At 40.6% G+C, this 12020-nt stretch overlaps 1 protein-coding gene across 1 annotated transcript; it reads right to left on the bottom strand.

Moving 5' to 3' along the window:
* Positions 1–578: 578 nt before the first annotated feature.
* Positions 579–9457, bottom strand: LOC130503496 (uncharacterized; the record flags this gene model as incomplete). The annotated part of the gene is given in 12 exon segments (XM_056998116.1): positions 579–805; positions 863–1249; positions 2084–2501; positions 2592–3134; positions 3136–3183; positions 3498–3861; positions 3940–5080; positions 8257–8485; positions 8528–8621; positions 8825–9099; positions 9181–9353; positions 9442–9457. Coding segments are annotated over 12 exon segments (3915 nt in total), but the record flags the coding sequence as incomplete, so codon positions are not given.
* Positions 9458–12020: the final 2563 nt, after the last annotated feature.

The following is a 12020-nucleotide window of genomic DNA, read 5'->3' as shown; positions in this document are numbered from 1 at the left end:
TCCTAGGTGTGAGGATCACATCCCTGACTACTCTCCAGCGGATTGTGATGATGAAACAAGATGTGGATTGAGTGATACTTCAAAGAGTTGCGGAATGACTCTTGGACTATCAAAGGTTTGCTTGCAAGGTAAGGATCAAGGATCCGAGTAGCACTTAGACAAGCTTTGATCAAACAAGATTCAGAGAGAATTTTTAATAGAAAGTGTTTGATGATTTTATTCATGATTTTCGTCCATAATATATAGGCAAGAAGTCTGTTCATGCACAGCTTCTTGGAAACATACAAAGTACTTAAAACAAAGGCTCCCTTGAAAACATAAATAAAGACCAAGTTTTAAATCCGAAAATAGACTAGAAAATAAGATAAATGGCATGGTTTCATCAAGAGGCTATCGTATAAGTGTTGTGTCCAAGCCTCATTAAAAACCTTGTTTGGAAAACCCAATGGGACAAAACCAAACCAAGGAAAAGAGTGCAAGTCACAACACCTCTCTTGATGAATGTCTTAGATGGCTTGAATCACAACCAGAGTAGTTGGATAAGCACACTCTAGACTGCCCTGGATAGTGTATAAGAGTTTATGGAAAGCTTGATTGAATCTGGCTTGCTTGGATCTAGTCATTGGACCAACTGGTACTTCTAAGTCCTTGCCATTTGTTTCCTCAGGTTCAAGCTGCTCCATGGTTCTTTCTTCAACTTCCTTAAGCTCTGGTTCAAGCTGTTCCATATCTTTAGTTCCATTGCTTGTCAAGATCACATCATCCTCTCCCACTTGAGAAGGATTTGACCTCAAATCCGTTTCATCTGCATGATAAGGAACTAGGTCAGTAACATTGAAGCTTGAGCTCACGTTATACTTACCTTGGAGATCGAGTTGATAGGCATTGTTGTTGATCTTCCTGATGACTTTGAAAGGACCATCTAATCTAGGCATGAGTTTGGATTTTCTTTCGTTAGGAAATCTGTCCTTCCTCAGATGTATCCAAACTAAGTCTCCTTCTTCAAAGATCATCTCTTTTCTTCCTTTGTTAGCTTGCTTAGCGTACAGCTTGGTCTTGTTTTCTATATTGATCCGGGCCTTCTCATGTATCTGCTTAACAAGTTCAGCTTTCTTTTGTCCATCCAAACTAACTCTTTCACTCAAAGGTAAAGGCATTAGATCCAAAGGTGATAAAGGATTGAAACCATAGACAATTTCAAATGGAGAGAACTTAGATGCAGAATGCCTAGCATGATTATAAGCAAATTCTACATGAGGCAAACATTCTTCCCAAGTCCTAAGGTTTTTTTTAATCAATGCACGCAACAAGGTAGACAAAGTTCTGTTGACAACTTCAGTTTGTCCATCAGACTGTGGATGACAAGTAATAGAGAAACACAGCTTAGTTCCTAACTTAGACCACAAGGTTTTCCAAAAGAAGCTAAGAAACTTGGTGTCTCTGTCAGAAACAATTGTCCTAGGCATTCCATGAAGTCTAACAATTTCTTTAAAGAACATATTAGCAACATTCACAGCATCATCAGTTTTATGACATGGAATAAAATGAGCCATTTTAGAAAACCTATCAACGACTACAAACACAGAATCCTTTCCAGTCTTAGTCCTAGGTAATCCAACAACAAAATCCATTGAAATGTCATGCCATGGATGCAAAGGAATGGGTAAAGGAGTATACAGACCGTGGTTTTGGACTTTGGACTTAGCCTGTTTGCAAGGGACACACCTTTCACAAGCTTTTTCTACATCTCTCCTCATGTGTGGCCAATAGAAGTGATCCTGCATTACGTTCAGTGTCTTAGCCACGCCAAAATGTCCTCCAAGTCCACCTGCGTGAGCTTCCTTGACAAACAAATCTCTCAAAGAAGAGTTAGGCACACATAGTCTATTTTCAAAGAAGAGAAAACCATCATTCTTGAAGTATTTACCACGACCAAACTTCTCACAAGAAGCATATATATCTTTAAAATCAGAATCAGTGGCATATAAAGTTTTGATGTGCTCAAATCCAAGTAATTTCGTTTCAAGAGTGTTCAAGAGGACATACCTTCGAGATAGTGCATCAGCAACTATGTTTTCCTTACCTTTCTTGTATTTGATCACATAGGGAAAGGTTTCAATGAATTCAATCCATCTAGCATGTCTCTTGTTCAGTTTCTGTTGTCCCTTGAGATGCTTTAGAGACTCATGATCAGTGTGGATGACGAACTCCTTAGGCCAGAGATAGTGTTGCCATGTTTGCAAAGCCCTCACAAGCGCATAGAGCTCTTTGTGATACGTTGGATAGTTCAGAGTAGCCCCTCCAAGCTTTTCACTAAAGAAAGCTATAGGTTTCTTTTCCTGCACAAGCACAGCACCTACACCAATACCAGAAGCATCACATTCTATTTCAAATGTTTTAGAAAAGTCAGGGAGAGAAAGAACTGGTGAATTGGTGAGTTTCTCTTTCAAGGCTTGGAATGCTTCTTCTTGGAATTGTTCCCACTTGAACCCAACGTTTTTCTTGATTACTTCAGTCAGTGGTGCAGCCACAGTACTAAAATCCTTGACAAATTTTCTGTAGAATCCGGCTAGACCATGGAAGCTTCTCACTTCACCAACTGTCTTTGGGCTTGGCCATTCCTTGATAGCTTTGATCTTTTCTTCATCAACCTTGATTCCATCTGCACTCACAACAAAACCTAAAAAGACAAGGTTATCTGCTCCAAAAGTACATTTCTTTAAATTAGCAAACAAGGATTCCTTCCTAAGTACTTCTAGAACCTTTCTAAGATGCTCAACATGCTCATCCAAGTTCTTGCTGTAGATCAAAATGTCATCAAAGTAAACCACAACAAAATGACCTATAAATGATCTAAGAACATGGTTCATTAATCTCATGAAAGTACTAGGCGCATTAGTCAGCCCAAATGGCATCACTAACCATTCATATAGCCCCTGCTTCGTTTTAAAAGCAGTTTTCCACTCATCACCCTCTTTCATTCTAATTTGGTGATACCCACTTTTCAAATCAACCTTAGAAAAGATGCTAGAACCATGCAACTCATCAAGCATATCATCTAATCTAGGAATGGGATATCGATACTTTACAGTGATATTGTTGATGGCTCTGCAATCGACACACATTCTCCAGCTACCATCTTTCTTTGGTACAAGTAAGACTGGAACTGCACATGGGCTCATGCTCTCACGAATATGACCTTTCTCCATAAGCTCAGTGACTTGTTGCTGTAGCTCTTTGGTCTCCAGAGGATTGGTTCTATAGGCTGGCTTGTTCGGTAGAGAAGCCCCTGGAATAAAATCGATTTGATGCTCTATTCCTCTGATAGGTGGCAGTCCTTGTGGAGCTTCTTCTGGAAAAACATCTTTGAATTCCTGCAAAAGAAATTGTATCTTGCTAGGAAGATCCTGCACTGGCTTTGTTATGTTTAAACATTCTTTAAAAACAATCAGCAAGTGAGGTAAAGAACTTCCCTTTGGTTGAAGCAATATATTAGCCTGCTGCTTTTTCTTAGATTCTGAGGTCGCTTTGTTCTTCTTCAAGGCTATCTGATCTAGATGAACTTCTTGCGGTGTCAAAGGAACCAAAACAGTCTTCTTTCCTTTGTACTCAAACGAGTATCTGTTTGTGAACCCATCATGAAGTGTTCTTCTGTCGGATTGCCAAGGTCTACCAAGCAATATGTGTCCAGCATCCATTGGTAAGACATCACACAATATCTCTTCCTCATACTTCCCAATAGACAATGGTACCTTAACTTGATGCTTTACCTCTAGCTCTCCTTCGTCATTAAGCCATTGTAACTTGTAAGTTGTTGGTCTTTTTATGACTTTCAGACCAAGTTTCTCCACCATGGTTTCACTTGCAACATTGGTACAACTTCCTCCATCTATAACCAAGCTGCAAACCTTTCCGTGAACCATACAGCGAGTGTGAAACAGATTCTCTCTCTGCTCATCTCCATCGGTCTTGGCTTGAAGATTCAGTGTTCTTCTAGTAACAAGTAACTCTCCACGAGTTGGCATTTCCACCCTTTCTTCTTCAGACTCAGATACCTCTTCCTCGGATTCAATGTCACCATTTTCTCTGATGATTATTACCCTTTTGTTGGAGCAGCTACTGGCATAGTGTCCATATCCTTTACACTTGTAGCACTGTATGTCTCTGGATTTGGATGCAGTGGCTACTTCCTTTCCTTTAACACTTTGTTCCTCCACTTTAGGCTTGGAGAATGGTCTGGATTCTCTGGTCTTTTCGTCCTTCTGGTAGTGTGGTTTGCTGGCTCCATAGCTAGACATGTAACTTCTTCTTTTCAACTGCTGTTCAAACATAATCGCCTTGTGCAGAAGCTCTTCCATCTCGATGTAGTGATGAACTTCAAGTCTGTCCATGATGTCTCTGTTTAGACCACCCATGAATCTGGCAATTGTTGCTTCTCTGTCTTCTTGTATATCAGCTCTCAGCATAAGGGTTTCCATTTCCTTATAATATTCCTCAACTGATCTACTTCCTTGAGACAGTGTTCGGAGCTTGAAGTGCAACTCTCTGTGGTAGTGGCTCGGTACAAATCTCTTCCTCATGATTACCTTCATCTGGTTCCAGGTTTCAACAGGAAAATCTCCAGCTCTTCTTCTTGCTGTAACCAAGTTATCCCACCAACTTAAAGCATACTCCTTGAACTCAGTAGGGGCAAGTTTCATTTTATACTCTGCAGTGTAGTCCCTGCAATTGAACACGAGTTCAATCTTCTTTTCCCACTCTAAGTATTCTTCTGGATCAGCAGTGCCTTTAAACTCGGGAATTTTCAGTTTCAAACCACCAAGAGGATCGCTGGTTTTTGGCCTTTCTTCCTGGTCACGCCTCCTTCTTCTGGTACCAATGGATCGGTTTGAATGGCTATAGTAATTTTCTGTAGCAGATCGATCTGAAGTCCTTCTAGGTCTCTCACGATCTGAGTGCACAACCTCAGCCCTGAAGTGCTCTAGTCTCTGATCCATCAAAGTAGTCATGCGTGCAGTCAAAGCATCAAGTAACAGTGGATTCATTCCATTATTCCTAGTGTCCTCGTCTCCCATGGTTCCTGTTGAATTTTAAAGCACAAAACCAGTAAAAGAGTGAGAGAATGTAAAGATTAAGGAGAGATTAAGAGGAGATTATGATAACCATTGTGAGAATTCAAGAGAAAGAGAGAGAGGAGTTCGCGAGAGAGAAGTAAAGAAAGAGGAAACTCTTGTTTCTTGATTGATTTAGTTCATCACACACATACATAAATAGCTAAATCGACATACAAGAAGAATTAATAAACAAAGGAGCTCAGACTGCGCAGACTGAGCTTGGATAGTGACAGCTCAGGAACGGCTATGAGGCAAAGTGAACATGTGATCTTTATATTAAACAACTCCTTGCCGACATCCCTCCTTTGTCTTGACCTTCCAACGGTATTCTTCTTCTCCTAAACCTTCCTTGGCAAGTCACTCTTTGCTTCCTTGTGGCGGTTAGGATTATTTGAATCAGAGAGAGGCAATGCACATACTTGTAGAACAAGGCATCGCCATCCAAGCTCATCTTTGATATATCTGATCTTGTTTATCTCCTTATGTCTTCATGTCAACACTCCCCCTCAAGCTTGACCATATGGAACAAGTCAAGCTTGGAAGCCATGAAGCAATCCCTCATTAAAACCTTAGCTTGGCAAAACCCAATGGGACAAAAACCAAGCCAAGGGAAAAGAGTAGATCACTTCATGGAGGAGAGATCAGTGACATGAGAGGTCTATGAGTCCTAACCGTGGATGGATGAACTCACAGACTTTAGTGCTTGCTGCCTTTGTGAAGATGTCAGCAAGCTGCTCCTCACTTCGTGTGTAGCATGGCAATATCACCTTCTGCTCCACTGCTTGTCTAACCTTGTGGCAGTCTACTTCAATGTGTTTGGTTCTTTCATGGAAGACTGAGTTGCTGGCAATGTGTATAGCCGCCTGGTTATCACAATGCATAGTGATTGGTGAGGTAGTCTCTACTCCCAAGTCCTTAAGCAGTCCCTTGATCCAAATCAGCTCACTTGTGAGCTTTCTCATGGCTCTATACTCTGCCTCAGCACTTGAACATGAAACCACCTTTTGCTTCTTGCTCTTCCAAGTCACCAAGTTGCCTCCAATAAATGTGCAATAACCAGTAGTTGATCTCCTATCAATTCTGTCTCCAGCCCAATCAGCATCACAATACCCAACTATCTCAGTGCTCTTGTTGCACCCCATCCATATTCCTTGTCCTGGCGCCTCTCTTAGATACCTTAGTATCCTCTCCACCATGTTCCAATGATGCATCTTGGGAGCTTGCATATGCTGGCTCACCTGGTTGACTGCAAAGCACACATCAGGTCTTGTGATAGTGAGATATATCAGCTTCCCTACCATTCTTCTATAGTGCTTCACATCTCCATAAGCCTTGTCTTCAATCTCCCCCTCACGCATCACTTTGTATCCATCTTCTAGTGGTGTTTTAGCAGCTCTTCCGCCAAGATCACCAACTTCTTTTAACAAATCCAGAGTGTATTTCCTTTGTGACAGGAACAACCCTTCCTTTGATCTGCATATCTCAATCCCAAGGAAATACTTGAGCTCTCCCAAGTCCTTGATGTCAAATGTTGCTTTGAGAAACACCTTGGTTGAGTCGATCCCTTCTTTGTCACTGCCTGTGATGATTATATCATCCACATAGATGAGTATAACAATGATCCCTTGCTTGCTGGTCAGAGTGAACAAGGTGTGGTCGGCTTCAGATTTCCTAAAACCCCTTCCATTCAGTGTTGAACTCAGCTTGTGATACCAGGCTCTTGGAGATTGCTTTAGCCCATATATTGCTTTCCTCAATCTCAAGACATTTCCAGGCTTGACCATGCTTTCCATTCCAGGTGGTGGGCGCATGTATACTTCATCTTCTAGCTCTCCTTGTAAGAATGCATTCTTGACATCCATTTGCCAAAGATCCCACTCCAAATTCACAGCAAGTGAGAGCACAACTCTTATGGTGTGTAACTTTTGATTAGTGGTTCCCAATCAAGCTTTTATATATTGGTTCATCCTGGTTTGATAAGAATCATGAAGATATTGCCATATGTCCGAACAGGCTAATCTGGAATCATCTGGATAGAAAGTGGGATATCTTCTTACTCACAACTCCTATGAGATTTATTCAACTTCCTGGTTATTATCCACTGATTAGTGGTTCCAAATAAAGCTTCTTAGATCGTGGCTCATCCTGGTTTGATAAGAATCATGAAGATAATGGCATATGTCCGAACATGCTAATCTGTAATCATCTGGATAGAAGGTGGGATATCTTGTTGCTCACAACACTTATGAGATTTATTCAACTTCCTGGTTATTGATAAGATCCTAGGTGTGAGGATCACGTCCCTGACTACTCTCCAACGGATTGTGATGATGAAACAAGATGTGGATTGAGTGATACTTCAAAGAGTTGCGGAATGACTCTTGGACTATCAAAGGTTTGCTTGCAAGGTAAGGATCAAGGATCCGAGTAGCACTTAGACAAGCTTTGATCAAACAAGATTCAGAGAGAATTTTTAATAGAAAGTGTTTGATGATTTTATTCATGATTTTCGTCCATAATATATAGGCAAGAAGTCTGTACATGCACAGCTTCTTGGAAACATACAAAGTACTTAAAACAAAGGCTCCCTTGAAAACATAAATAAAGATCAAGTTTTAAATCCGAAAATAGACTAGAAAATAAGATAAATGGCATGGTTTCATCAAGAGGCTATCGTATAAGTGTTGTGTCCAAGCCTCATTAAAAACCTTGTTTGGAAAACCCAATGGGACAAAACCAAACCAAGGAAAAGAGTGCAAGTCACAACACCTCTCTTGATGAATGTCTTAGATGGCTTGAATCACAACCAGAGTAGTTGGATAAGCACACTCTAGACTGCCCTGGATAGTGTATAAGAGTTTATGGAAAGCTTGATTGAATCTGGCTTGCTTGGATCTAGTCATTGGACCAACTGGTACTTCTAAGTCCTTGCCATTTGTTTCCTCAGGTTCAAGCTGCTCCATGGTTCTTTCTTCAACTTCCTTAAGCTCTGGTTCAAGCTGTTCCATATCTTTAGTTCCATTGCTTGTCAAGATCACATCATCCTCTCCCACTTGAGAAGGATTTGACCTCAAATCCGTTTCATCTGCATGATAAGGAACTAGGTCAGTAACATTGAAGCTTGAGCTCACGTTATACTTACCTTGGAGATCGAGTTGATAGGCATTGTTGTTGATCTTCCTGATGACTTTGAAAGGACCATCTAATCTAGGCATGAGTTTGGATTTTCTTTCGTTAGGAAATCTGTCCTTCCTCAGATGTATCCAAACTAAGTCTCCTTCTTCAAAGATCATCTCTTTTCTTCCTTTGTTAGCTTGCTTAGCGTACAGCTTGGTCTTGTTTTCTATATTGATCCGGGCCTTCTCATGTATCTACTTAACAAGTTCAGCTTTCTTTTGTCCATCCAAACTAACTCTTTCACTCAAAGGTAAAGGCATTAGATCCAAAGGTGATAAAGGATTGAAACAATAGACAATTTCAAATGGAGAGAACTTAGATGCAGAATGCCTAGCATGATTATAAGCAAATTCTACATGAGGCAAACATTCTTCCCAAGTCCTAAGGTTTTTTTTAATCAATGCACGCAACAAGGTAGACAAAGTTCTATTGACAACTTCAGTTTGTCCATCAGACTGTGGATGACAATATTAGAGAAACACAGCTTAGTTCCTAACTTAGACCACAAGGTTTTCCAAAAGAAGCTAAGAAACTTGGTGTCTCTGTCAGAAACAATTGTCCTAGGCATTCCATGAAGTCTAACAATTTCTTTAAAGAACATATTAGCAACATTCACAGCATCATCAGTTTTATGACATGGAATAAAATGAGCCATTTTAGAAAACCTATCAACGACTACAAACACAGAATCCTTTCCAGTCTTAGTCCTAGGTAATCCAACAACAAAATCCATTGAAATGTCATGCCATGGATGCAAAGGAATGGGTAAAGGAGTATACAGACCGTGGTTTTGGACTTTGGACTTAGCCTGTTTGCAAGGGACACACCTTTCACAAGCTTTTTCTACATCTCTCCTCATGTGTGGCCAATAGAAGTGATCCTGCATTACGTTCAGTGTCTTAGCCACGCCAAAATGTCCTCCAAGTCCACCTGCGTGAGCTTCCTTGACAAACAAATCTCTCAAAGAAGAGTTAGGCACACATAGTCTATTTTCAAAGAAGAGAAAACCATCATTCTTGAAGTATTTACCACGACCAAACTTCTCACAAGAAGCATATATATCTTTAAAATCAGAATCAGTGGCATATAAAGTTTTGATGATGTGCTCAAATCCAAGTAATTTCGTTTCAAGAGTGTTCAAGAGACATACCTTCGAGATAGTGCATCAGCAACTATGTTTTCCTTACCTTTCTTGTATTTGATCACATAGGGAAAGGTTTCAATGAATTCAATCCATCTAGCATGTCTCTTGTTCAGTTTCTGTTGTCCCTTGAGATGCTTTAGAGACTCATGATCAGTGTGGATGACGAACTCCTTAGGCCAGAGATAGTGTTGCCATGTTTGCAAAGCCCTCACAAGCGCATAGAGCTCTTTGTCATACGTTGGATAGTTCAGAGTAGCCCTCCAAGCTTTTCACTAAAGAAAGCTATAGGTTCTTTTTCCTGCATAAGCACAGCACCTACACCAATACCAGAAGCATCACATTCTATTTCAAATGTTTTAGAAAAGTCAGGGAGAGAAAGAACTGGTGAATTGGTGAGTTTCTCTTTCAAGGCTTGGAATGCTTCTTCTTGGAATTGTTCCCACTTGAACCCAACGTTTTTCTTGATTACTTCAGTCAGTGGTGCAGCCACAGTACTAAAATCCTTGACAAATTTTCTGTAGAATCCGGCTAGACCATGGAAGCTTCTCACTTCACCAACTGTCTTTGGCTTGGCCATTCCTTGATAGCTTTGATCTTTTCTTCATCAACCTTGATTCCATCTGCACTCACAACAAACCTAAAAAGACAAGGTTATCTGCTCCAAAAGTACATTTCTTTAATTAGCAAACAAGGATTCCTTCTAAGCACTTCTAGAACCTTTCTAAGATGCTCAACATGCTCATCCAAGTTCTTGCTGTAGATCAAAATGTCATCAAAGTAAACCACAACAAAATGACCTATAAATGATCTAAGAACATGGTTCATTAATCTCATGAAAGTACTAGGCGCATTAGTCAGCCCAAATGGCATCACTAACCATTCATATAGCCCCTGCTTCGTTTTTAAAGCAGTTTTCCACTCATCACCCTCTTTCATTCTAATTTGGTGATACCCACTTTTCAAATCAACCTTAGAAAAAGATGCTAGAACCATGCAACTCATCAAGCATATCATCTAATCTAGGAATGGGATATCGATACTTTACAGTGATATTGTTGATGGCTTTGCAATCGACACACATTCTCCAGCTACCATCTTTCTTTGGTACAAGTAAGACTGGAACTGCACATGGGCTCATGCTCTCACGAATATGACCTTTCTCCATAAGCTCAGTGACTTGTTGCTGTAGCTCTTTGGTCTCCAGAGGATTGGTTCTATAGGCTGGCTTGTTTGGTAGAGAAGCCCCTGGAATAAAATCGATTTGATGCTCTATTCCTCTGATAGGTGGCAGTCCTTGTGGAGCTTCTTCTGGAAAAACATCTTTGAATTCCTGCAAAAGAAATTGATACTTGCTAGGAAGATCCTGCACTGGCTTTGTTATGTTAAACATTCTTTAAAAACAATCAGCAAGTGAGGTAAAGAACTTCCCTTTGTTGAAGCAATATATTAGCCTGCTGCTTTTTCTTAGATTCTGAGGTCGCTTTGTTCTCTTCAAGGCTATCTGATCTAGATGAACTTCTTGCGGTGTCAAAGGAACCAAAACAGTCTTCTTTCCTTTGTACTCAAATGAGTATCTGTTTGTGAACCCATCATGAAGTGTTCTTCTGTCGGATTGCCAAGGTCTTCCAAGCAGTATGTGTCCAGCATCCATTGGTAAGACATCACACAATATCTCTTCCTCATACTTCCCAATAGACAATGGTACCTTAACTTGATGCTTCACCTCTAGCTCTCCTTCATCATTAAGCCATTGTAACTTGTAAGTTGTTGGTCTTTTTATGACTTTCAGACAAGTTTCTCCACCATGGTTTCACTTGCAACATTGGTACAACTTCCTCCATCTATAACCAAACTGCAAACCTTTCCGTGAACCATACAGCGAGTGTGAAACAGATTCTCTCTCTGCTCATCTCCATCGGTCTTGGCTTGAAGATTCAGTGTTCTTCTAGTAACAAGTAACTCTCCACGAGTTGGCATTTCCACCCTTTCTTCTTCAGACTCAGATACCTCTTCCTCGGATTCAATGTCACCATTTTCTCTGATGAGTATTACCCTTTTGTTGGAGCAGCTACTGGCATAGTGTCCATATCCTTACACTTGTAGCACTGTATGTCTCTGGATTTGGATGCAGTGGCTACTTCCTTTCCTTTAACACTTTGTTCCTCCACTTTAGGCTTGGAGAATGGTCTGGATTCTCTGGTCTTTTCGTCCTTCTGGTAGTGTGGTTTGCTGGCTCCATAGCTAGACTTGTAACTTCTTCTTTTAACTGCTGTTCAAACATAATCGCCTTGTGCAGAAGCTCTTCCATCTCGATGTAGTGATAACTTCAAGTCTGTCCATGATGTCTCTGTTTTAGACCACCCATGAATCTGGCCATTGTTTGCTTCTCTGTCTTCTTGTATATCAGCTCTCAGCATAAGGGTTTCCATTTCCTTATATATTCCTCAAACTGATCTACTTCCTTGAGACAGTGTTCGGAGCTTGAAGTGCAACTCTCTGTGGTAGTGGCTCGGTACAAATCTCTTCTCATGATTACCTTCATCTGGTTCCAGGTTTCAACAGGAAAATCTCCAGCTCTTCTTCTT

The sequence above is a fragment of the Raphanus sativus genome, unplaced genomic scaffold (genome assembly GCF_000801105.2).
Source record: "Raphanus sativus cultivar WK10039 unplaced genomic scaffold, ASM80110v3 Scaffold0982, whole genome shotgun sequence".
NCBI lineage: Eukaryota > Viridiplantae > Streptophyta > Magnoliopsida > Brassicales > Brassicaceae > Raphanus > Raphanus sativus.
Note: the sequence above shows the minus strand (reverse complement) of the source record. Positions and strands in the feature narration are given on the sequence as shown.